The following is a 27886-nucleotide window of genomic DNA, read 5'->3' as shown; positions in this document are numbered from 1 at the left end:
TTTAGCGGTGATTGCACGTCTGTTTGTTTCTCAAACATTCTTTGAGTTGACCTTTAAAGCTATTGAGAGTGGGACAATCCCGTATCTCAGTTGGGAGGCTATTCAACAATGAGATGGAAAGGACATTTTGTCCAAAAGTGGTCCGTCTGCGGTGGACTTCACAAGTCTCCTCTGGTTTCTGACCTAGTACAGCGTCCAGTGTCTTTTCTGTGGATGAATTCCCCTAAGGGAGGGGGGACAAGTCCATGTAAACATTTATAAAAAAAACACATATTTTTAAAAGACTTAAAATTGTCAAAACTCAAGGATTTGTTTTTCAAGGATGGTACAGTGGTGGTATGAATATGGCTTTCTGTCAAACACCTTGATAACTCTCTTGTACAGCTGTTCTATGGGTTTCAGATTTGTTGCACAATCAAACGACCAGTTTGTAAAACAGTATTCAATGTGGGTAAATGTCCCCTCACCAGTCTCTACTCAAGTCCCTACTCAAGTCTCTACTCTATGTCCTGTGCTGTTGGAGGCCCCGCCGACAAAGTTACGCGTCACTGTAGCGCGTTACTGTAACGCCGTTATTTTTAACTCAATTACCGTTACTACATGGTGCGTTACTCCGTTATTATTTTTTATATAGTCTCGGCTCCCAGACGTTGGTGAGCGGCGCCAACAGCTAGGCGAACAGAGATGAGAACTGTACTTAAGTACAGTACTTGAGTAAATGTACTTAGATACTTCCTGTGTCACATGCGGAGACGCGCTGTGGGCGTGTTTGTGTTTACTAACAAGACTATCATGGCGGCGGAGGAGCTCAAGTCGAGTTTGTCCGCCTGGAGATATTCTCACTATTTCACTTTTGTCGAGCACAAAGAAAAGAACGTTTTAGTTAAAGGTAAGTTGTGTCTTTGCGGGTCAAAGATCCTATCTACTGCCCAAAACAGCAATTCAAATATGTTGAAACATCTGCAGAAACAACATGCTGGGACGAAGTTAGTAGCCTAGCTAAGACAACAGACCCAGACTCATCCGACGCCACTCCACCTCCACCTAAGCAATAGCGGCTGGATTTTAACCGAGGGACGGTATGATGTAGAACACTTGCAGGCTATTTCTACTATTTCTATTGCTACTTCTTGATCAACAGATTGTATTATTCTCCAATGCAATAACAGTACTGAAATGAAGGCTTAATGGGAACTTTTTTTTTTAAAGTAACTAATGCGTTACTGTTCACAGTAACGCGTTACTTTTGGGTGTGAGTGATCAGTAAAGTAACCGAGTTACTTTTGAAATGAAGTAACTAGTAATTGGAAGTAGTTACTGGTTTTCAGTAACTAGCACAACACTGGTCGTTGGGGGTTCCGCTGAGAGTCCTGCCAACCCTATGTCCTGTTCCGTTGGAGGTCCCGCCGTCACCTGTCTCGCCGGGGGTCCTGCCAACTCCTTGTCCTCTTCCGTGGGGGATCCTGCCGACACCTGTCCCGCCGGGGGTCCTGCCTACTCCTTGCCCTGTTGCGTTGGTGGTCCAATCGACACCAGCCCTTGCTCCATCCGGGATCCCATTGACACCAGCCCATGTCATGTCCAGGATCCCGTCTACGCCTGTCCCACCGGCTCCGGTTCCTGTCCGGCCGACACCGGGTCCTGCCCGGCCTCCGGAGCTGTCCCGTCAGCGCCTACCTGCCCGTCCTCCGGAGTTGTCCCATCGCCGCCTTCTTGCCCGTCCTCGAGCCTGGCCCCCTGACAGCCGCGGTTTTTGCCCTCGAGCCCGGCCCCCTGAGTGCCGCAGTCTTCGACCTCGAGCCCGGCCCCCTGACTTTCCCGGCCGCGGCCCTCGCCCTAGGGCCTGGCCCCCTGACTCTTCAAGCCGCTGCCTTCGCTCTCATGCTCGGCCCCTTGAGTTCGCCCGCTGTGGCCTTTGCCCCTTTATGAACTCTGCCTTGCCCCCAGGCCGTCCGCCCGAGACCCCTTTTCACCCTCCCTTTTGGCCCTAGTGATTTTATCAGGGCATAATTGATTTTTAATTCTAGAGCATTATTTTCCTGTTTGGTTTGTTTACCTAATAGTTTATTTAGGATTTGCCAAACGTTTTTACTGTTACCTTTCGCTCCTTCAATTATATTGATGAAAAAGTTTGCTTTGGCCTGTCTTATTGTTTGTGTTACCTTGTTACAAGCATGAGTGAATTTCTTTCTATCAGTGGATACTCCGGATTTCAAGCTCTGCCTTAATAGTTGGTCTCTAGATTTCATGGGATTCCTGCATTGTAGATTCAGCCAGGGAAGATGATGTTCCTTCCTGTCCCTAAGGCACCCTATCCTTGAGAAGGAAGACATTGTATCATTCATTTGAGATATAAACAGATTACTGTTTTCGCCAATATCTTCAGAGGAGAGAGTGCTTTCCAACGCTGCTACTTATGTAAAAGCTACCTGCCAGCTACTGCCTCCATAAAACATTGTTGCAGGTTTTTGGGTATGAAGCATGAACCGAAGGCAGGGGTTTTAGCTGAGGCCATGAACCTTTTTTTTGTGAGTTTCCTGGCAAAAAGAAAAAGACGATGGGCAGAAAGACCAGTCAGGAAGTTGTAGGCTTTAACTATTCTGTCAGCTTTGTTTGTAAATAATAAATCTAGCATAGTCTTGGAGGTTTTGGTTATTCTAGTCGGTTGATCCATTAGTTGTATTAAGTTGTGTTTATCCGTGATCCGTTTTAAGCTTTTTCTATTTTGTTTGTCATTCAAGTTGATATTAAATTCTCCTACAATAATTAGCTCTTGGTTGGAGTCACAGGAATTCAGCATGAGTTTTACCTGGTCATAGAAATCCACCTTAGCGGTGGGTTGTCGATACAGGCAAATCATGGTGAGGGACATTTCCTCAGATAGTGTGATTTCCACACCAACACAATCAAACTCAATATTAGCTGGGCGTGCAATCTCCCTACAAGTAAAGGTATTCCTCACATAAAGCAACACACCCCCTCCTTTTCCCTTCAGTCTGTCCTTCCTAAACACATTATATCCTGCCATAGATACGAGAGTGGATGGTGACGATTGCTTAGCCAAGATTCAGATATTCCCAAACAGTCAATATTGGACTCAAGGAGGAGATGTTTTAGCTGTTCATGTTTATTGCAGATGCTGGGGAAATTTAAATGTCCACTGAATAGTCCCTTCGGCTTGCACCAAGGATCCCACACTGTTTTTGCTTGATTCACTGTTTGAAACATTTTTGTGCAACGGTGTTATTTAAATATAGGATTCCAAGGCTTTACCTCGGTGCCGTTGTTGACAGTGGAGCAGTCAAAGCTAGCCGGTGATGCATGGTTCTCCGCTGCTGTGTTTTTGTGTCCGGCAGTGGCTCAGTCAGTAGGGGATTGGACTGTGAGCCGTAGGGTTGCCGGTTCAAGTCCCCGACCAGACCCAAAAATGGAGTGTGGACTTGGAGAGGTCCCAGTTCACCTCCTTACCTGGAGACCTACTTGATATTTCTTCAGCTGGAGCCTGTTCAGAACCTGTAGAAGTCATTCCTGCGGAACTGGAAGTTGCAGATTTCCCTTCTGTGGAAGATTTAACAAACCCAGACGAGGCAACTGTTCATGAGGAAATGGAGTCAAGTCAAGGAAAGACAGAGGAACAGACAGAAGCAAATAATCCTGTCAGGAAATCACTCAGATAACGTGAGCCGTCACGTTGATTCCATTATCCTGAGCTTGGAAATCCACTGGTTTCTGTTGTTACTTCCTTGTTTCAAGGATTGGGTACTGCCATTGCTAACTCTCTTAATGATCATAACAGTACAGATTGGTTTACAGACATTCCTAATGTGGTTACAGAACCAGTTACCCAGCAGCCCTTAAGCATGCACAGAGGCGTGCATATATTTAAGGGGGGAGGGTGTAACCCACTGGATAAATCAAGGTTACAAGGTTTTTATTTAGTTATTTTATAGTATATTTTAGTTTAATGGTCAACTTTTAAGAACAAAGCTCACTGGTTCATAACGCAATCATGATTGCAGTTGGACTAAAATCCGTCGAGTCCTGCTTCCTCACTCAGGTTAGTGAGGGCACGTTGAAGAAGTGTTTGTGAGGGAGCAGCGTCACGCTGGAAGAACGGAGACACTTGTGATCATTATATGCACAAAACAGCGCAAATTAAGAGTTTTACCAGGGCGGTGGTGGACCAATCTCTGGGGCTGTCGTTGGAGGTTGGAGCTGCCTTGGAAAGCGGGAGTTTTGATTGTTATTTTATTTTCCTCGGCTGGGTTTTTAAGATACCCTTGGATAATAAGATTCTGGATTTTCTGGATTGTGGACTCTGGATTTTCTCCCTGACGAGGGGGATGGCGAGCTACCAATGATAACCTGAACACCTCATCTTTCCGCTACCAGTGGTAGTATTTTGAGAGGACCTTACAGGAACTGAACAAAGAACTATTTTCTTTTGGGGGTTTATTTTAATTTTATTTGGGGTGCACCCAAGTGTCAAGCGCTTTAAAAACAATTGGAATTATTTAGAAGAATGTTGTTTATTCCTGTGCCAATAAATATATTTTTTTCTTTATAAAATCTCAGTATTCACTTCATTCACTCTGGTGTTCGACTTCATTTATTACCCATCCTTTAAAAACCTGGAATACTGGTCCAGTTTTCACACACTTGACAGACTGGTTACAAGTACATCTGACTTTATTACATTGTGAGTTATGATTAAATGTTATTAAATTAAGTGTATGTATGTTTGCTGCTGTGTAGGCGGTCTAGGAGAGAATACCTTCTATGTGGACTACAAGACAGAGGACGGTTCAGCCAACGCTGGCTCGGATTATGAGTACAACGAGGGAACTCTGGTGTTCAAACCTGGAGAGACGCGCAGAGAGATCAAGGTGAGAGGAGAGAAGGGAGGGAGAGGCAGATGTTAACACCTGACACTGCCTGTGCTTTAGGAGGTGCAGCGAGTTGTCCACCAACCAGAAGACAAATCCCGGCTCCTCTGCATGTGTGTTTTTTAACCTCAAGTCCTCCCAAAGGGACAACCATAGGAATAGGACGTTTAATGAACTCAGAGGCAACAGATATTTTAAGAGGGGAGTGTTACATAACTATTGAGTCTTTTCGGTTTTGATAACTTGAATAAATAATTCCATCCAGACTCATTAATTAAAGTACTTATATCAATTCAATTATATAATTGATCTATATTTATTTTCTCTCTGTTTTGCTCTGTTGTTGTAAATCCTGTTCAGCGTGTCACTAAGGACTCTAACAGCCTACTGTAGGACTCCTTCATGACTGGTTTGACTTTAAACTGACAATAAGAGAGACCGCATTGTTCACAAATTCACTTAAGTTGTTCTAGAGATGAGATTAAACTTTATTGATCCCTTTGAGGAAACGAAAAAAGAAGGCTTACATAAACATTATGAAACAGGATATCTGCCATCCCCAAAACTCTGAGCTCAGCGTTTCATCGTTGAGAGATTGGAGATTTAAATGATATATTTTACCTCTGAATATAAACAGAGCAGAGTAGTATTACACATGCCCTTTCAATCACATTAGTATGCATGAAAGGTGACAGGTGGTGTGAAAGGTCACACCTCTCCCTACTTATGCTAATGAGCTAAGTCCCGCCTTCCATTGTTCGAGGTGGATGTCACACCTAGGTGTGATATCACACCTAGGTGTGAGATCCTTTGATGTAAGGGGTGGGAAATGCCCCCATGTGTAGCGCCTTTGTTGTCTAATCCTTTGATGTGAGGGTTGAGGTGTTATAACAGGCAGGTGTGATTTCACGCCGGCGTGTTATAAGCCTCTGATGTTAATCTAGGTGTTGATTAAGGCAGTCTCTTTGAAGTTGTGCGTGAGACTTTCTCGCCCCCGTCCCCTCACAGCCCTTTGTTGTGTATTCTAATTAGCCTTTGATGTCTGTCCTTTGATTTTGAGGGTTGAGGTGTTATAACAGGCAGGTGTGATTTCGCACCGGCATGTTATAAGCCTCTGATGTTAATCTAGGTGTTGATTAAGGCTGTCTCTTTGAAGTTGTGCGTGAGACTGTCTCGCTCCCGTCCCCTCACACCCCCGGCCTCTCCACCTTTCTCCACCACTTCCTATCACACGCTATGAGGCCAGAAGATAGTGGGGGTGGAGTTAGGGGAAAAAATAAAGAAATCCGTGCAAACTAAATAAAAAGACAGTCATTTCCACTCACTAAGACACCTAAAAAACGTTATTGTCCTCTCTAAATTTGATTTAGGGTTTTTTAAATGATTTGTGCTTGCTAAGGATGTTTCTTTTTAAGTGTTTGTGAGACTGTTAACTAATGTAGCAGTAGTTTAACTGCAAGGAAGTCTCTTTTTATGAAGAGGGTATTCATATTAATTAAAAAAGATCTTATTTAGGTTTTAATATGAATGGTGATAACTAAGGATGTTCTCTTTAGTTGAAGGGCGTGTGAACTAGTGTGTAATTACTTTATTAACTATAAGAAAAGTCTCTTTGAAGAGGGTAATACTAATTTAAAATATCCTATTGCCCCCACGATCTTGTCTTTTTTATTGTTTAATTACTTCACACAACTATAAGGAAGCCCAATATGAAGTTATGTGAGGTTGTATAGGGGTAATATTAGAATTAGCTGTATGCAAAAAAGAGACGTTTTTCTGCTGTATTCAGAAAAAGTATGCAGATCCAGTGTGGTTGATCAGAAACAAAGAAAAGCTGTAAAATACATAGAATCAACAGTGTGAGGGTAAATTAAAATATTCATTTACAAACATACAAGGCTTTTGTCTACTGAAGATCAATGCAAGGGCAGAGTTTCACTCTGTGGGGGATAAAAGAAGCATCGTTAATCACCTGGACAAAGGACTCTTTAAAGCAGAGATACCATATGCAGACTAGGGATGTTAAGATTCACCGATTCGCATCGGTGCACCGGCATAAACGTTCAAGATGCGAGTGCACCGGTTGAAAGAGTGCACATCGGCTACAGTTTGGGTTGAACTCGCAATGCATCGATTGTCGCATCTCTTTGTGGAAAATTGAAGACAAGAATCCAGCGTTGGTCACAGATAATGCTTGAAACATGATACTGGCTGGAGTTGGTGCACAGATGGAGCCACATGTGCGATGCATCGCGCACACACTAAACCTGGCTTCCCAAAAAGCCCTGAAGGTGGACAGGGTGTCAGAGCTTCTGGTGAAAATTAGGAAGGTGGTGACTTATTTCCACAAAAGCCCAAAAGCAACTGAAGCTCTCCGTGAAATGCAGATCCAGTTACACCTGCCTCACCACAAGCTAGTGCATGATGTTTCCACAAGGTGGAACAGTTCCCTGGACATGTTGGAGCGTTTTTGGGAACAGCAGCCTGCTGTGTTGAACACCCTGCTGTCAAAGAAGATAAGGAGGGGAGAAGCCATGGCCAGCCTGACAGAGGATGACATGACATTAATCCCAGAGGTCATAAAATTGATGTCCCTCCTGAAAGTAGCAACTACACTCCTCAGTGAGGAAAAAAACCCCACCATCTCAATGATCTCCCCAATCCAGACCAAACTGCAGAGGCACTTCCAGCCAGATGAGAGCGATCATATGGTCATTTCCCAGATGAAGGAGTGATTCAGACTGGACTTTGATGGTCGCTACACATATCTCCAAGACCTCCTCCACTACGCCTCAGCACTGGATCCCCGCTTCAAAGACCTGGCTTTCCTGGATGACAATGAAACTAAGGACATGATATTCAGGAAGATAACAGCAGAGGTGGTGAAGATGAATGGACAGGTAAGAATATACTACTCAATATATTGTAGCTAGTGTCTGTCTCACTTTCACTGTTATTTACCTGTGGCTTACTTAACTGATGCTTATTTGTTTGGTTTAAGGAAATCTAATAGCTCATCTGTGCTGATTATTGTCAGGCAGGGGATGGTGATACACTTAATGAGGACCAGGCAGCTGAAACAGAAGGTGACAGGAGCCCCCACAGAGAGGAAGAAGAGACAGGTTTGTTTTGATTGGAACTGTGCCAAAAGTTATAAAAGTGTATTGATTTGAAAATGGGTGTATACTATAGTATTGTATAGTATTGTATGTCATCTAAATCTAAAAATCCTCTCTTCTCTTCTTTTCCACTCCCTAGATGATGTCCCTCCCATGAAGAAGACTGCCTTGGACCAGATGTTCGGTGATTTCCTCCCTGCAAGATCACCAGTAAAGAAGACCACAAAGGAGAGAGCTAAGGAGGAAATCTTAAAGTACAGGGAGAGGGATGCTTTAGGTTTGAGTGGTGATGTGTTGCAGTGGTGGAAAAAACAAGTGGATCTTTCACTTCTCTCAACATTGGCAAAGAGCTACCTGTCCATCCCTGCAACAAGTGTACCCTCTGAACGAGTGTTTAGTACAGCCGGTGACAAAGTGACAGCAAAGCGCAGCTTGCTTCATCCTGATCATGTTGATCAACTTATATTCCTTAACAAAAACCTGCAAGCCAGACATATGAGTTAAGCTCAGTGAGGTGTTATGTCAGTGAGAGTGGTTTTTATTTTTACAGCAGCCTGTGACTGCCAATAATAGTTGAAATGTTATTAAGACCTATTTTTGAAAGGTTATTTGTATTCTTTATATGTTCACAATAGAAACCGCTGCTTTCCGCTCACTGGTGAGTTAGCCTACTGAATGAGTGTTATGTGCATCAGTCTGGCAGTTGTATGGTCATTGCTATAATGGTAATTGTTTTTTGCACATTGTTAATGCTGGTCAATAAGGAATAAAACAAAATCCTCTTTCGTACCATATTGAATTGTATCATTATTTTGCACCGTGTTGAATCGCATCGTATCGCCCCGTATCGCATAATGTTGAATCAAATCGTATCGAACTGTATCGCAACAGGGGTGAATCGCATCGTATCGCATCGCCTGGTGTTTCAAATGTATCGTTAATGTATCGTATCGTGGCAAAATATCGAGATGCGCACCGCATCGGCCTCAGTGATGGAGATGCACATCCCTAATGCAGACACATACAGATGTAGCGATTCATTTCAGACAGTTTCAAACGCGAGGGCCGTGATTGGTACGTGATCTGCCCTCGCTCAAGGGAAAACCTCCAGCTTGACTTGAGACCGCCCCCGTGATAGATAAATGAAATTATAATGAAGCCAGCTGCAATGGATCATTGATCCACCAGGGGGTGCAGTGGGGTATTCACACTGGAGCTCATGTGAAATAAAGTGAGATACAGTATGCTGGATGTACAGCGGTACTTTGTTAAGATCCATATGTCACGGATATCATACTCTGTGCTAAATAAGAGACATGTAATCATTTACAAAACATCACCATGTTGTTATTTAACAAAATAATGTTGTTTAGTCGAAAAAAACGAACAGGAGGAAATGCAGCCCGGCTCTCGATTTTTAATCCTAATTTAATCATCATCTTCACCACGGTCATTTATGTTTATGTTCGCCGAATTGACATGAAATCACTGACACATATGAATATACTGTATTCAACTTCATTAAAACGTTATTAACGTGCCTAAACTCAGTAATTCACTAAAAATATTTATATTTTAATGGAGCCTCGTCGACAGATCAGGATCCCAAAGTGTAGCGGAGGGATCCTTATCTGGATGAAGGGTGTTATTTTCCCCATAAGAAAGATGTCGCTGCAAATTATCCCGCTTATTACATGGCCACATTCTCAACAAAGTAACGACATGACTCCCAGTATTAATTGAAATGCTTTTACAGATGTAGCACTGAATTTCAGACTCCAGCTTACAGCTTCCTGCCTACGACCTGCCAAAGACCAGTATAGAGGAATGTTAAGCCCTCCCACTATTTTCCAAGAGGGCGATGCCAGATTTTCAATTTCAGGTTTTAACCAGGAGATGGCGCTTCATTCACAAATACAGAAAGACAAGTTTCATGGACTTTCAGTTGTGTTTTGAAGAGAATTTGAACACATCAATATTTTAGATCAACTAAAGTATATCTAATCTTGTAATTCAATAATATATAGTCTTTATATATTAAATAATCATAATTATAATGTAAATGTTTACATTACACTTCTTTATTTGTTATGCTCATACTTTAACCTTTACAATTGTTTGCTTTAATATGCAGTATATTTTTTGTATATGTTTGTGCTTGCTTCCTCCTGCTCCCTTTCGGAAACATACTGTATGATTTATTATTATTATTAATATGAAGATATTATTAAGATAAGATAAGATATTACTTTATTGATTGAACATTTTAGTTTAGAATGTGCTGTCGCACGGTAATTCAGAAGGCTCACAGGTCACATTCCGACCATTATTTAAAACAATAGGTGCTTTCACACCGTCTACAGTTTGATTTGTATAGAGGGAGCTCTGTCAGTTTTCGAATTACCCATTTGCTTTCGGGGAGCCCTATTTTTCAGAGCACATCCTGCTACTAAATATGTCACACGCACGCTCTGTTGACTGGCGCAGCAGCGCGGATGCGATCAATTGCTATAAAAACACTCTTCTACTAATACAGACGGTGTCACTATGCCGGCGGATGTGGCCGTTGTTGAAGCCTCTTCAGGCTCCGCATCGGCAGGCCTCTCCCTCGGTGTGGAGCTGTCAAGCTCGACCCTAACGCCGCTTACAGCCGGCCAACTAAAAGTTGTTTTCCGTTCACGTTGTAATTTTTAGACTCCTTCGCTTCTTTGCTTGTGAATCCAAAAGCTGTGACGCTTGGCTGTTTTCGTTTTGCCATATTTTTTATTACAAAGCCAGAGTTAAAAAAATATCAATATGAACATTTCAAATACCGCGCCGGCATCACCGCCATAATCATAGCAACGTAAGTAAGAATGCAGCGCCGCCACGTACAGATGGCAACACCCAGACATATTCACAAATATAAAACAAATATTCAGAAACTGTAATGAACAATAACTATTATTTATTTCAAGAACTGTTATTTACAGAAACTCAACATTTCTAATCTGTGTGACACAAATATGCACGATTGTTTTGGGCTCCCCCTATTTATCTCAAAGTCAGCCTTCAGGGGAGCTCCCTCCCTCTTCGGGGGATCCAAACTCCCCCTAGCTCCCCCCCCTATCGAACAGTGTCTGTGGCTGAATGGCCAGCGATTAGGTGCGGCGCATTTATCATAGGTGATCAGAGCTAACTGCCTGCCGTCAGATTTCATTTAAAAAACAGATCTGATTTTAAGACTATTTCTGCACTCATAAAGAATGATAAGAATAAGAATAATGCGTATTGAACTGGTTTCATTAATTAGTGAGTTTATTTAACACTATAACCGCCAATCGGGTCAATTTGTGTGATGTGTGTTGTGTGTGTGCAATGTAACTTTTTTTCAATAAAATATGAAAGTCTCCCAGTCCGTGACTTTTCCTGAAAGTGTGTTATGTAGTAGTATTAAGTACTCAGGTCTTGTACTTGAGTAAAAGTAGAAATACTCAGATCTTGTACTTGAGTAAAAGTAGAAGCACACAGATCTTGTACTAGAGTAAAAGTAGAAGTAGCATACTCAAATCTTGTACTTGAGTAAAAGTAGAAGCAGTCAGGTCTTGTACTAGAGTAAAAGTAGAAGTACTCAGGTCTTGTACTTGAGTAAAAGTAGAAGTACTCAGATCTTGTACTTGAGTAAAAGTAATAGTCCCAGAGTGTAGGAATACTCTGTTACAGTAAAAGTCCTGCATTCAAAATGTTCCTCAAGTAAAAGTAGAAAAGTATTATCATCAAAATATAGTGAAAGTAGCGACAGTAGAAGTAGTCATTGTGCAGATTGGTCCATTTCAGAATAATAGATATGATATGTTTTATAATGATTGATCATGAAAGTGTTCTCAAAGCTGGTAAAGGTGCAGCTAGTTTGAATGACTTTGTATACTGCAGGGTAGCTTGGGGATTCATTCCAGGTGGAACTAAAGTCTGATTTAACACTTGATTATATTTCACATCATTCATCCACATCTGTAAAGTAACTAAAGGTATTACATACATGGAGTGGAGGAAAAGTACAGCATGTACCTGTGAACTGTAGTGGAGTAGAAGAACAAAGTAGCAAAACATTGAAATACTTAAATAAAGTACAAGTATCTCAAAATTGTGCCCAAGTATAGTACTTGTTGAGTTTATGAACTTAGTTACTTTACACCATGTGGCTATAAAGATAAAAAGACTTAAGCCTTGCACAGAGGCATGAAAATACATTTTCAAAATGCTCAACAGTGCTGCCAAAATTAGAAACTGACTGCTACACAATTTAAAATAAATGCTATTATATATTTCTATTAGATGTGACTCTTTGGCGTTTCTGTTATTATTAACACTGCTGCTTTAGTTGTTCTGACTCCTAAAATCCTCTGTTATTCCGTGGGGTGGGGGAGCCGGGGGCTCGGATCCTTGTCACCTTTTTCATACCTGATGAGTTTGCATCCCTGTATGTTAAAAAGCCTCAGTCACCTTAATTAATGTAATAAAAACGTCTCAGGTCAGTAACACTCAAAGCTAAATGTGCAATACCATGTTCAGCTATGTTACTATTTTTAATCAGTGTTGGGTGTAACGCGTTACAAAAGTAACGGAGTTACAGTAATATATTACTTTTGCTGTAACGAAGTAATGTAACGCATTACTAATGAAATGGGGGTAATATATTACCCGTTACAATGCTCAGTAACGCAGTTACAACACATTTTAACCCGAAATTCAATGGTGTTTTGTTTTTTAAGAATGTACTAACATAGCGAGACATTCCGACACCAGACAAATTGTGCGGGTAGATTAGTAAACCTGGTGTTTACCCTTCAGGCTTCGCGTCGAGATCTTCGGGGAAGTTGAACGTTATACAACCATTCAAAAAAGAGAACGTAGCAAAAAATACAAACAACAAATTGTGTCAGGTGCGCGTGACCTGCTTCGCTGCACGTGCATCATTTCCAAAGTGCTTCCACAGCAGTGACACACATCTGATCTGTGGATAATCATTTATACGAAAATGGTTAAAGCAACCATCACTAAACGCCAGCAACACTGCATCTACTGCAGACAGTAGCAACAGGTCAGATGCGGACATCACGTTACCCTCCGTTGTGGACACTAGCTTACTCCCGCCTGACTCGCCAGCCCCGAAGCAGCAGTCTTCATCGCCCGAAACTACGCCGCCCCTCTGCGGCCCGCAGGTGCCAGGTATATCTAAACAACTACCCGCCTGTACAGTGGGGTAAAGCGGTTATTTTGCAGCTTGTGGTATAAAAATAGACAATGGCTAGAATATTCATGTGAAAATAGTACCATATTCTGACATGCCTGTAGAAATGTTGGGTCAAAAATAATGCATACAATAGCACAGATGTCTTCACCACGAATGGCTACAAAAATATCTCATATCCCAAGCTTATTTTCAACGAGCTGATGTTGCAGCTGAAATGTTCTCCAGGTCACAAAGTCAACCTCACATGATGATGTGATACCAGTTTTCAAGCACAGTAAATATTCTCTTCCCAGCGTATATGATGGGACCAAGGTGATGATGTAGTAGGCTACATGGTTTTAATAATACTTTTGCCTTTCAATGTTTGCCATTTCAAACCATGAGCATGGTTTAAATAATATTTGCCTTGATTTACAATATGTTAACCTTCATTATAGTCCTTGACAGCGGTTTGTACTGCTGTATTAACAACGTATCACATGTTAAGAATTTACAATCAGAATCGAGTATTCAACTAAGCCGTGTAATACAAGTTGTTAGTAGCCTTAAGGGCCTACACAGTTGTTATGCTATACCACATTGCCCTTCACTGGATGCATAATGAGCTTCACTAAACTACATTTTAGCATTTAAAATACCTAGCTAGTCTTTTGCGGTTATTTTGGTGAAAGTAACTAAAAAGTAACTAAAGTAGTGTCACTCATTACATTTCAGAGACAGTAATATTCTAATGTAACTTATTACTTTCAAAAGAGAGTAATAAGTAATATGTAATATATTACATTTTGGAAGTAACTTGCCCAACACTGTTTATAATGTTATTGTTGTTACATCAGAAGATGTACATATTGGAATGATTTCTTAACTTACAGTAGGTTATTTTTAACAATGTGTGTTGGAAGGATTTATTAAATTACTATGAATATTGTCATTGTTGAAGGCTTTTAGAGAAAGGTGAACTATAGGCCTGAATTACATAACATTTTATACCTAAAAACATAAAAGCCACAATAAATAAATCACAATTATTCTAGTTAGTTTTACCTCCCGTATTGCTTTCAACCCACCAGCTTTTATGGTGTTGTTACGTCACTTACTGTAAGCTTGTCACATAAAGTCTATGGTCACTCAGAGTAACCTACAGTTAATTTAGCTGCTGGAGAAGAACGATCACGGGGGGAGGGGGGGAAAGAGCTGTGGTTGATGGGCCATTAGTTGTGTAAATACACAGCTGAGAGCTGCCGTTTCATTCAGACTGTTTAAAAAACTGTAACAACGGACTATTTTTCTTAGCGGATGCATGTGAATTTAAATCAATACATACAACTATTTTTTAAATCAATAAAAACATTTTCTAAATCCATAAAAGCATTTCAATTAATATTGGGAGTCATGTCGTTACTTTGTTGAGAATGTGGCCATGTAATAAGCGGGATAATTTGCAGCGACTTGTTCCTTATGGGGAAAATAACACCCTCTACCACACGCTACGCTTTGGGATCCTGATCGACCGACAAAGCTCCATTAAAATATACATATTTTTCGTGAATTACTGAGTTTAGGCACGTTAATAACGTTTTAATGAAGTTGAATACAGTATATTCATATGTGTCAGTGATTTCATGTCAATTCGGCGAACATAAACATAGATGATCGTGGTGAAGATGATGATTAAATTAGGATTAAAAATCGAGAGCCGGGCTGCATTTCCTCCCGTTCGTTTTTTTCGAATAACAAAATTATTTTGTTAAATAACAACATGATGATGTTTTGTAAATGATTACATGTCTCTTATTTAGCACAGTAGTATGATATCCATGACATATGGATCTTAAAAAAGTTCCGCTGTACATCCAGCGTACTGTATCTGACTTTATTTCACATGAGCTCCAGTGTGGAACCCCACTGCACCCCCTGGTGGATCAATGATCCATTGCAGCTGGCTTCATTATAATTACATTTATCTATCACGGGGGCGGTCTCAAGTCAAGCTGGAGGTTTTCCCTTGAGCGAGGGCAGATCACGTACCAATCACGGCCCTCGCGTTTCAAACTGTCTGAAATGAATCGCTACATCTGTATGATTAATTCCCTGTGGAAAGTGAGTATATATGTATTTAAAACTGTATGTGTTTGCATTTAGCTTATTTTTAAAATCAAATATATATTTTTTTTTTTGCTGATGTGTAAAATATCCAAAATAACGTTTTATATACTTACTCTCTTGTTAAAAGGTGATGAGGTTTGCAGCGTAAGCCAGCCATCAGTGTACCAAAACCTCCCCACTCTGGAGTTTACACACAGCATACCTTCTGCGACAAGTGCTGATCTAAGTTTGATCTTCAGTGATCCTCTCACACAGCATCCCTCAGAGAGCCAGACAGACTCGTCCCCCTGTAACGCCCCCCTTCAACAGGTCTGATTCTAACCCCCAACACAACTAAGGAACTCGTTTTATTTGAATGGCCTTGGCAGATTTTGAAACCAAGATACTTTTGTGATACACTTTTATGTAGGAACATTTTACAACTAGTAGAATGTCATTTATTTTGTAAGAAATGTATTTTCTTAAAGACTGTGACTCTAAAAAGGCACGTTTTGTGATTTTAACACTTTTGTACTGGCACTAGGCAGATTATTATTTTTTTTTTCTCTCGTTGTTTTTCTCTTACTTGTGGATACAGTTTTACGTTGGTCAACTTTACATCTGGTAGAAAGTTAAGTACTTTTTCTGAACAGATTTTCTTAAATAATCAAACTCTAAATGGAAAGTTTGTGATTTTAACACTTATTTACTGAAATTATGCAGATTTTGGCTTTTTCTCTTTTCTTGTGTTACTAAGATACTTTTAGATACACTTTGATGTGTGCAACACTTAACAACTGGTAGAATATGAAGTATTTTGTAAGGAATTCGTTTTCTTTTTAATGGCCAAGGTAGATTTTGGCTTTTTTCTCTTTCCAAGATACTTTTAGACACACTTTGAGGTATGCAAAACCTTAAAACTAGAAATGAAGTCATTGTCTGATTAGATTTTTTCTTAAAGACTGTTTCTCTAAAAGGCAAGTTTGTGATTTTAACACTTTTTACTGACACTCGGCAGATTTGTGTATAATTCTCTCACAAAGGAACTGTAAGATACACTTTTTATGTATGCAAAACCTTAAACATTTTTTAAAATAAAATACTTTCTCTGAATACATTTTCTTTAAAGGCACTTTTTGATTTTTAACGCTGTTTCAGTGGATCAATCCAGTTTTGTTAACATCAATGCTTTTTTCTCTTTTCTTGTGTTACTAAGATACTTTTAGACACCCTTTGATGTATGCAACACTTAACAACTGGTAGAATATGAAGTACTTTGTAAGGAATTCGTTTTCTTTTAATGGCCTTTTTTTTTAAACACTTGTTCAGTTAAACAATGCTTTTTTTTTCTGATAACCTTACATATTTTAGTTATTTTCTGCTACCAAGATACTTTTAGATACACTTTGATGTACGCAACCCTTAACAAAAGTGTATAATATGAAGTACTTTGTAAGGAATGGGGTTTTCTTTAAGGTGTTCAAAACTTTAGAACTGGGTAAAATATTCATGAATTTGTAATGAATTGAGTTTCTTTTTTGATTTTCAACATACTACTGTACACAATGACTTTTCCATATATATTTTTTTTTTCTGACAAACTATACTTTTGACTTATTCCGTAAAATCATGACAAACTATTACTTATTCTAAAATTGGACCTCTTGCTGCCTGGTTGGAAATGATAGATGAAAAAAGTACAAAGCTTAAAGAACTTTTTTTTAAACTCTCAATTCTACAGATGACTCCCCCCATTCAACGCAATAAGTCCCACCCTCCACTCAGCAAATCATCTAAAACTAAGGACCCCACTAAGACGACTGTTGAAAACTAGCCATGGATCTGAGGAAAAACCAAGTCTCCCACCGCGAGTTGCAGCCAGGATCAAACTCCTGGACTACCATCATCACCACCATTTTGGACACCCGAATCTTGCAGTACTACTGCTGCTGATTTTGCTCCTTGGGCCAAGACGTCTCTGTTTATGGACACAGTGAAATCGGTTTTGGTTGATATTGTGGAGGGGGTGATACATCGGTACAGAGAAGAAATCTGCAACGGATGCCGAGTCAGTCACCCCGGCCAGAGGCAACACGCTTGTCTGAATGACATGCCCAATATTTTCTTCAGAAACAATTACAACACGTTAATGAAAAGACTCTGGCTCACCGACTTCATTACTGAGATCGACCAGACTCTTATTGATAAATACATTTTCACGGATGATTGGAGGATCCAAGGCGCTTCGGAGGCTTTTCTGCACAATCTCAAAAATTGCAGATGCCTCAAGGAGAGACTTGAAAAGATCCATGCCGCGTTGGATGGACAAGAAGAAGGCTAATAACCAGCGGTTGATTGAAGCCAGGGATTTTTTCTTTTTCAATACATTGACTTTTTCTTTAAAGCAAAATATAAATGGGGAACTACTATGCAAAACGCTCCGTATATATTGATCAGAATGTAGTCAATACCCTTTTAGTAAGTGTGGTGATGAGGACGATTGAAAACAGAATAAATAGTGACCCCTGTGTAAAGAGAATGGCTGAAGTTTGTAAACTAGAGGACATTTTGGATATCGCTCGTTCTTGCAGTATTATTCCTGGTCATTGGGAAACGATTGTACACGAAACATTTAAAGTGGTCCTAGAATCTTCATTTTCCGAAACATTCTGGAACACTACCGAAGAAATGAAACAAACATCAAAAGTGTATCATGTGCTCTCATTGTATGCTCTGTTTGTAGATGTAATGCATCTTTGTGTCAAAAACAGCATACACATGAATATTTTGACTGAAGTGAAAAAACTCCATTATGATATTTCCAGTAATCTGGGGAATTCTAAGCTGGAGACGGTCCTGGGGATGTTACAATCAGTATAACTATTGATTTTTTGCGTGAAAAAATAAAAATTTAAATAGGAAAAAAAAATAAAAAATAAAAAAAGTGTTGTTTACATTTGAAAAACTGTTGTCTTCATTATAGCAGGAGGAGCATGTCTGATACATGTGTATTACAGTCCTTCACATGCACTGTTGTCTTCATTATAACAAGGGGAGGGTAACAGGGAAGATGTATGATACATGTGTATTGAAACATGCGTATTATACCCCCACAGACACACAAAAACACAGAAAAACACTGAAACACAGAAACAGAAAACAATGAAACCACTGAAACACTGCAACACTGAAACACTGAAAAAACACAGAAACACTGAAACACCGACACACAGAAACACCGAAACACAGAGACACAGAACCATAGAAACACGGAAACACAGAAACACAAAAACACAGAAACACAGAAACACAGAAACACAGAAACACAGAAACACAAAGACACAGAACCACAGAAACATGGAAACACAGAAACACAAAAACACAGAAACACAGAAAACAAAGAAATACAAAAACACTGAAAAACTTAAACACAAAAACACAAAAACACAGAAAACACAGAAACACAAAAACACAAAAACACAGAAACACAGAAACACAGAAAACACTGAAAACACAAAAAAAACAGGTAGTATGGTTTTTGAATAAACACATCAGCATTTTAAAAAGTCGATGGAAGTTCTGATACAATTTGACTTTTTAAAATGAAACAAAGATACAGGGGGGCAAAGTACAAACACTCTGTTTCTGACTAACCCTAACCCTGGCAGGTTTATGTAAAGTATAAGTGTCTGAAGTTAAAGATTTATCTGAACAAGACACTTATACGTTACATAAACCTGCCAGAAAGTCAAATTGTATCAGCCTCCCATTGACTTTTTAAAATACTGATGTGTTTATTCAAAAACCATACTAGCACACAAGCCTGTTTTTTTGTGTTTTCAGTGTTTTCGGTGTTTCTGTGTGTCTGTGTTTCAGTGTTTCTGTGTTTTTGTGTGTTTGTGTTTCTGTGTTTTTGTGTTTCTGTGTTTCAGTGTTTTTGTGTTTCTGTGTTTCTGTGTTTTCTGTGTTTCTGTGTTTCTGTGTTTCCGTGTTTCTGTGGTTCTGTGTCTCTGTGTTTCGGTGTTTCTGTGTGTGTTTCAGTGTTTCTGTGTTTTTTCAGTGTTTCAGTGTTTCAGTGTTTTCTGTGTTTCTGTGTTTCAGTGTTTTTCTGTGTTTTTGTGTTTCTGTGTGTCCATGTTTCTGTGTTTCTGTGGGGGTATAATAAGCACGTTTCAATACACATGTATCATGCATCTTCCCTGTTACCCTCCCCTTGTTATAATGAAGACAACAGTGAATGTGAAGGACTGTAATACACATGTATCAGACACGCTCCCCTTGCTATAATGAAGACAACAGTTTTTTAAATGTAAAAAACACTTTTTATATTTTTAAAATAATGTCCTATTTACATTTTTATTTTTTCACAAAAGAAATCAATAGTTATACTGATTGTAACATCCCCAGGACCGTCTCCAGCTTAGAATTCCCCAGATTAGTGGAAATATCATGATGGAGTTTTTTTACTTCAGTCAAAATATTCATGTGTATGCTGTTTTTGACACAAAGATGGTTATTAGTCTTCTTCTTCTCCATCCAACTCGGCATGTATCTTTTCAAGTCTTTCCTTGAGGCATCTGCAATTTTTGAGATTGTGCAGAAAAGCCTCCGAAGCGCCTTGGATCCTCCAATCATCCGTGAAAATCTCTTTATCAATAAGAGTCTGGTCGATCTCAGTAATGAAGTCGGTGAGCCAGAGTCTTTTCATTAACGTGTTGTAATTGTTTCTGAAGAAAATATTGGGCATGTCATTCAAACAACCGTGTTGCCTCTGGCCGGGGTGACTGACTCGGCATCCGTTGCAGATTTCTTCTCTGTACCGATGTATCACCCCCTCCACAATATCAACCAACACTGATTTCACTGTGTCCATAAACAGAGACGTCTTGGCCCAAGGAGCAAAATCAGCAGCAGTAGTACTGCAAGATTCGGGTGTCCAAAATGGTGGTGATGATGGTAGTCCAGGAGTTTGATCCTGGCTGCAACTCGCGGTGGGAGACTTGGTTTTTCCTCAGATCCATGGCTAGTTTTCAACAGTCGTCTTAGTGGGGTCCTTAGTTTTAGATGATTTGCTGAGTGGAGGGTGGGACTTATTGCGTTGAATGGGGGGAGTCATCTGTAGAATTGAGAGTTTAAAAAAAAGTTCTTTAAGCTTTGTACTTTTTTCATCTATCATTTCCAACCAGGCAGCAAGAGGTCCAATTTTAGAATAAGTAATAGTTTGTCATGATTTTACGGAATAAGTCAAAAGTATAGTTTGTCAGAAAAAAAATATATATATGGAAAAGTCATTGTGTACAGTAGTATGTTGAAAATCAAAAAAGAAACTCAATTCATTACAAATTCATGAATATTTTACCCAGTTCTAAAGTTTTGAACACCTTAAAGAAAACCCCATTCCTTACAAAGTACTTCATATTATACACTTTTGTTAAGGGTTGCGTACATCAAAGTGTATCTAAAAGTATCTTGGTAGCAGAAAATAACTAAAATATGTAAGGTTATCAGAAAAAAAAAGCATTGTTTAACTGAACAAGTGTTTAAAAAAAAAGGCCATTAAAAGAAAACGAATTCCTTACAAAGTACTTCATATTCTACCAGTTGTTAAGTGTTGCATACATCAAAGGGTGTCTAAAAGTATCTTAGTAACACAAGAAAAGAGAAAAAAGCATTGATGTTAACAAAACTGGATTGATCCACTGAAACAGCGTTAAAAATCAAAAAGTGCCTTTAAAGAAAATGTATTCAGAGAAAGTATTTTATTTTAAAAAATGTTTAAGGTTTTGCATACATAAAAAGTGTATCTTACAGTTCCTTTGTGAGAGAATTATACACAAATCTGCCGAGTGTCAGTAAAAAGTGTTAAAATCACAAACTTGCCTTTTAGAGAAACAGTCTTTAAGAAAAAATCTAATCAGACAATGACTTCATTTCTAGTTTTAAGGTTTTGCATACCTCAAAGTGTGTCTAAAAGTATCTTGGAAAGAGAAAAAAGCCAAAATCTACCTTGGCCATTAAAAAGAAAACGAATTCCTTACAAAATACTTCATATTCTACCAGTTGTTAAGTGTTGCATACATCAAAGTGTATCTAAAAGTATCTTAGTAACACAAGAAAAGAGAAAAAGCCAAAATCTGCATAATTTCAGTAAATAAGTGTTAAAATCACAAACTTTCCATTTAGAGTTTGATTATTTAAGAAAATCTGTTCAGAAAAAGTACTTAACTTTCTACCAGATGTAAAGTTGACCAACGTAAAACTGTATCCACAAGTAAGAGAAAAACAACGAGAGAAAAAAATAAATAATAATCTGCCTAGTGCCAGTACAAAAGTGTTAAAATCACAAAACGTGCCTTTTTAGAGTCACAGTATTTAAGAAAATACATTTGTTACAAAATAAATGACATTCTACTAGTTGTAAAATGTTCCTACATAAAAGTGTATCACAAAAGTATCTTGGTTTCAAAATCTGCCAAGGCCATTCAAATAAAACGAGTTCCTTAGTTGTGTTGGGGGTTAGCATCAGACCTGTTGAAGGGGGGCGTTACAGGGGGACGAGTCTGTCTGGCTCTCTGAGGGATGCTGTGTGAGAGGATCACTGAAGATCAAACTTAGATCAGCACTTGTCGCAGAAGGTATGCTGTGTGTAAACTCCAGAGTGGGGAGGTTTTGGTACACTGATGGCTGGCTTACGCTGCAAACCTCATCACCTTTTAACAAGAGAGTAAGTATATAAAACGTTATTTTGGATATTTTACACATCAGCAAAAAAAAATATATATATTTGATTTTAAAAATAAGCTAGATGCAAACACATACAGTTTTAAATACATATATACTCACTTTCCACAGGGAATAAATCATATGGGGTTCCACCAAAGGAGTTAATCCTCTCTAATATTCCAATTCGTATTTGGTTCAGACTTTCCTGAACTGAGACACACAAAAAAAAAAGATTTGATTAAAAATCTACACCACATTATTTTCATATAGAGGGGTACTTTTCCCAAAGCTTCTAAACCATTACGAGCCATAGTGCTGTTACAAAATAAATACAACAGATGCACAGAGGTTGTTTAACACACATCAAGCAGCATTAAATAATTACATGATATTATAAAATAAAATAAAAAGTACTTACCAGAGTTTTTCAAGATCAGATCCAGGTCAAGAAAACGCATAGAGGAAGTATGGTGCTGGCTCATTAGCCCTCTCACTCTTCTTAGAATGATCCTGTGAATTTTTAAAGTTGAACTCCTATCCCATTATAAACCAAACATAACAATAGCCCTTAATTAACACTAATCATTTTAAAAACCTTAAATCTAATATAGAGAGGACAACAAAAAGTGTAAGGTGACTGTTTTAAACTAATTCCACCACATACCTATCTTATTTTAACCTTATAATGTATTTACTTTAAAGAGTCCTCTCCCGCTGATATTCAGGTATGTGTCTGCATATGGTATCTCTGCTTTAAAGAGTCCTTTGTCCAGGTGATTAACGATGCTTCTTTTATCCCCCACAGAGTGAAACTCTGCCCTTGCATTGATCTTCAGTAGACAAAAGCCTTGTATGTTTGTATATGAATATTTTAATTTACCCTCACACTGTTGATTATATGTATTTTAAGTGTTTACAGCTTTTCTTTGTTTCTGATCAACCACACCGGATCTGCATACTTTTTCTGAATACAGCAGAAACACTTCTCTTTTTTGCATACAGCTAATTCTAATATTACCCCTATACAACCTCACATAACTTCATATTGGGCTTCCTTATAGTTGTGTGAAGTAATTAAACAATAAAAGAGACAAGATCATGGGGGCAATAGGATATTTTAAATTAGTATTACCCTCTTCAAAGAGACTTTTCTTATAGTTAATAAAGTAATTACACACTAGTTCACACGCCCTACAACTAAAGAGAACATCCTTAGTTATCACCATTCATATTAAAACCTAAATAAGATCTTTTTTAATTAATATGACTAACCTCTTCATAAAAAGAGACTTCCTTGTAGTTAAACTACTGCTACATTAGTTAACAGTCTCACAAACACTTAAAAATAAACATCCTTAGCAAGCACAAATCATTTAAAAAACCCTAAATCAAATTTAGAGAGGACAATAACGTTTTTTAGGTGTCTTAGTGAGTGGAAATGACTGTCTTTTTATTTAGTTTGCACAGATTTCTTTCTTTTTTCACCTAACTCCACCCCCACTATCTTCTGGCCTCATAGCGTGTGATCGGAAGGGGTGGAGAAAGGGGGAGAGGCCGGGGGTGTGAGGGGACGGGAGCAAGACAGTCTCACGTGCAACTTTAAAGAGACAGCCTTAATCAACACCTAGATTAACATCAGAGGCTTATAACATGCCGGTGCGAAATCACACCTGCCTGTTATAACACCTCAACCCTCACATCAAAGGATCAGGCAACAAAGGTGCTACACAGGGGGGCATTTCCCACCTACATGTGATGACACCTCACCCCTCACATCAAAGGATCTCACCCAAAATAACAATAGCCCTTAATTAAGACTAATCATTTTAAAAACCTTAAATCTAATTTAGAGAGGACAACTAAAAATGTAAGGTGACTGTTTTAAACTAATTCCACCACATACTGTATATATCTTATTTTAACCTTATAATGTATTTACTTTAAAGGGTCCTCTCCTGCTGATATTCGGGTATGTGTCTGCATATGGTATCTCTGCTTTAAAGAGTCCTTTGTCCAGGTGATTAACGATGCTTCTTTTGTCCCTCCACAGAGTGAAACTCTGCCCTTGCATTGATCTTCAGTAGACAAAGCCTTGTATGTTTGTAAATGAATATTTTAATTTACCCTCAAACTGTTGATTCTATGTATTTTAAGTGTTTACAGCTTTTCTTTGTTCTGATCAACCACACTGGATCTGCATACTTTGTCTGAATACAGCAGAAAAAAACTTTTTTTTAAAACTTCTCTTTTTTGCATACAGCAAATTCTAATATTACCCCTATACAACCTCACATAACTTCATATAGGGCTTCCTTATAGTTGCGTGAAGTAATTAAACAATAAAAAAGACAATATCATGGGGGCAATAGGATATTTGTTCCTTTAACTCCACCCCCCACTATCTTCTGGCCTCATATCGTGTGACAGGAAAGGGTGGAGAAAGGGGTAGATGCCGGGGGTGTGAGGGGTTGGGGGCGAGACAGTCTCACGCACAACTTCAAAGAGACTGCCTTAATCAAAACCTAGATTAACATCAGAGGCTTATAATATGCCGGTGCGATATCACACCGGCCTGTTATAACACCTCAACCCTCACATCAAAGGACAGACATCAAGGGCTAATTAGATTAGACAACAAAGGGCTGTGAGGGGACGGGGGCGAGACAGTCTCACACACAACTTCAAAGACACTGCCTTAATCAACACCTAGATTTAACATCAGAGTCAACAAAGGCGCTATACAGGGGGGCATTTCACACCTACGTGTGATGACACCTCACCCCTCACATCAAAGGATCTCACACCTACGTGTGATATCACACCTAGGTGTGACATCCACCTCGAACAATGGGAGGCGGGACTTAGCTCATTAGCATAGGTAAGGAGAGGGGTGACCTGTCACACCACCTGTCACTTTTCATGCTAATGTGATTGAAAGGGCATGTGTAATACTACTGAGCAGCCTCTCAAACACAAAAACTGGATTAACACACAATGATTTGCCAGCTGAGCAAACATGCAGGAAGACTGAGACGCTTTTACATTATGCATAAAAATGCTTCAGATTTCTGAGAAACTGCAGGGTGGCTGTGGAGAGATTGGAGGAGATCGGAGACGGGGGGGATTATTAATGAGAGTCCCAGCAGGAGAGACAGCCTGAAGCTGAGGAGAGAGAAGTGTGGGGATAGAAGAGGACAGAGAATACTGCTGTTACTAATCCAGCTAATCTTATGTTAGCTAGTGATTTACTGTATGAACCAGAAAGACCCGTAGGTATGAAACACAGCAGGAAGCTCGTCATGTTGTGTTGACCTTAAGCACTTACAACGTGTAAAATAATCAGAGGAAAAAAGCATTCTCTTTTTAGAGTCCTATTTTTACACACCTCACGCTTTTGTTTACAGGCTATAGAGAGACTCAGGTGTTCCTATCGGCTGTTCTACAAATATAGATGCATGTTCTAGGACTTCTTAGACTGAACGTCATTTGAGACTGATGAAATGACATATGGTTTATTATATAGAATGAAACTCAACAACAATCATAACACTTATCATAAACATTAAAAGTCCATATCACGTGCATTTACCCAAGTACTACATACTGTACACATTTGAGATACTTGTAATTACTTGAGTCTGTTCTTCTCTTGCTTCTTTAAACCTCTACTCCACTACATGTGTCTGACAGTTATTATTACACATGCGATGTTCAAAGCACAAAAATCATAATTACATTTTTTCACCTCAACCAACGACAACAGTAACGTCTATTATTGTTTCACATTCATGCATGATCAATTAAAATCAAATATTATTGCACATTTTCCTGATTACTTACATACGGTTATCTGTTTGCATATAAAGTGTCCTTGAGCACTGGGTAAAGTGCTATATCAATATGATTTATTCTCATTATTAAGTAAAAAGTAAGTTTCAATGCAGGCATATTAATTGATATAGTAGTTTCACAATATCAATTACCTTGTTTGTTTGTTTGTTTGTTTATTTATTTAAAGGACAGTGCACATTCATTCACATTGCTGTAAATTAGCCAGTATTAGCCAGCAGGCTAATTTTCAACTGTTGTCCTTGGCAAGATGTTAAATGACCACAACAAGACTAGAAAATAAAAACATAATTAAATAGAGTACAGTAGACAAAATCAGTACAACAATAAATAAATAGCAGTACAACAATAAATAGGACCAGCAGCACAACAATAGAGAGGAACAAACAAACATGCAAACAGATGAAATATCATCATACCTGCTTGATACAGTTAAAAGTGTTCACATTTTTGATTGTTTAAAAGCCAGTTCTTATGATTGTGGTTAAATGTATGATAGGAGGTGTTATTCCTTATCTGTATTGGTATTGTGTTCCAGAGTGTTGATGCCCTCACAGAGAAACAGTGTTTACCAAAGGAACTGGACCTAAGAGGGACTACACAGTCCCCTCTTAGGGCAGACCTTGTGGTTCTGCTGTTTGAATTTTTCTGCTGTATAAAAGTGCAGAGTGGTGGGGGTGCCTTGACGTTTAGAATTTTAAAAATGAGACATGCATCAGTGTGTTTTAAAATATTTTCCCAGCTGAGCAGGTTATGTTTGTCCAGGATTTTGCAATGATAACTAAGGTTTTCCTTTTGGCTGTTCTATAAATGTAGATGCACCTGAGAAGCCTGACATAACAGTGGAATATCCTGCAGGAAAAAGTGATCTTGCAGCCTTGGCAACAACCACTGACACTGCAAAGCACCCGAAAAAATCACAATGTCCATTCAATAAAAAAATGTAAAAGTCTAACAATCTGCAAAGCATTTCAGAGATGGAGAGAAACATTTTCTAATAGGTAAACCTTCTGATTAACGTTGTTTTTGAATACGTCAAAGTCACGCAATTTCTGCTCGCCTTTCAAAAGCGAAGGAATTGAGGAATCAAATTCAAAGCCAAATGTAATCAAAGCCATCAACATAGTCACGACTGATGTCTTGAATGAAAAGCATATGATTGCAGGAGGAAGAGACACGGTGAGCCGGGGATGCTCCGCTCAGATTCAAAGATGAAAAGCAGTGTGAAGGCCGGGTGAGGAGAAGGATGCAAGAGCCTGAGAGCCACATTAAAGAAGCATGGGGGTGGCTGGACTAGAAAAACACACACTTAAAATTGGCTCATCTCCCATGTGGTAATAGATAGCGAAGCACTTAGTGGGTACATTAAAAAGGTCAGTGTCATCTTTTTCAACAGCATTCCAGTGGGTTTCATCGATCAGTGTCAGAAATAAGCAGCGGGGAAACCAATTAAACTTGAATGTCTCACTCAGTTCCACTGTGTGACTCCTCTGCTGATTAGACCTGAGACATGGGGAGACAGACCCAATTAAAGATCTTGTTGTCAGCACTCTTTGTTGCAGCCAGCCAAAATCATTATTGTATAAAACCAAAGAGAGACAACCATTCACAGAGTTACAGAACACATCTAAATCTAATTGGAAACACAGTGAAGAGATGGAAGTGCTGCAAGATCAGAACAGGGCTGCCAGTTAAACAAGTGCGAAAACATTGATGCAAATGGTAATCCATTATTTCCTTCAGCCAACACCTCTGTATACTAAAACTACAGGACTCTCAAAGGTGCATTTATTCTGTTTATCATTATGAAACACATCTACCTGATTATGTTAAAGCAACAAAACTACTTGGTTAGGTTTAGGAAAAGTTTTGGGTTAAAGTAAGTATGGGAAATATTTAGCACTTCCAGTTAAAAGTTAAACTAGGAACCATTCTATTTAACGTTGTCGGACAAAAATACTTGTCTGTAGGCAGTAAAACAACTCACTAAG

The 27886-nt window shown here is 39.0% G+C and overlaps 3 protein-coding genes across 4 annotated transcripts in view; 2 read left to right on the top strand and 1 right to left on the bottom strand.

The window, feature by feature from the left end:
• LOC307035385 (uncharacterized protein) overlaps positions 1–27886 on the bottom strand; it is a 464943-nt gene that overhangs the window by 169262 nt on the left and 267795 nt on the right. The gene's annotated exons all lie outside the window — the stretch shown is intronic.
• slc8a2b (solute carrier family 8 member 2b) overlaps positions 1–27886 on the top strand; it is a 425653-nt gene that overhangs the window by 269142 nt on the left and 128625 nt on the right. For both annotated transcript variants that reach the window (XM_079674593.1, XM_079674592.1), the window contains one exon: positions 4756–4886. In XM_079674593.1, the coding sequence (XP_079530719.1) occupies positions 4756–4886 (131 nt within the window). The remainder of the gene's footprint in view (positions 1–4755; positions 4887–27886) is intronic.
• Positions 4907–9084, top strand: LOC307035387 (E3 SUMO-protein ligase ZBED1-like). The gene is made up of 3 exons (XM_079674614.1): positions 4907–7786; positions 7924–8008; positions 8145–9084. The coding sequence occupies exons 1-3, from the start codon at positions 7739–7741 to the stop codon at positions 8507–8509; spliced, it is 498 nt and encodes a 165-aa protein (XP_079530740.1). The 5' UTR covers positions 4907–7738; the 3' UTR covers positions 8510–9084.

The sequence above is a fragment of the Notothenia rossii genome (assembly GCF_949606895.1).
Source record: "Notothenia rossii genome assembly, chromosome: 4".
Taxonomy (NCBI): domain Eukaryota; kingdom Metazoa; phylum Chordata; class Actinopteri; order Perciformes; family Nototheniidae; genus Notothenia; species Notothenia rossii.
Note: the sequence above shows the minus strand (reverse complement) of the source record. Positions and strands in the feature narration are given on the sequence as shown.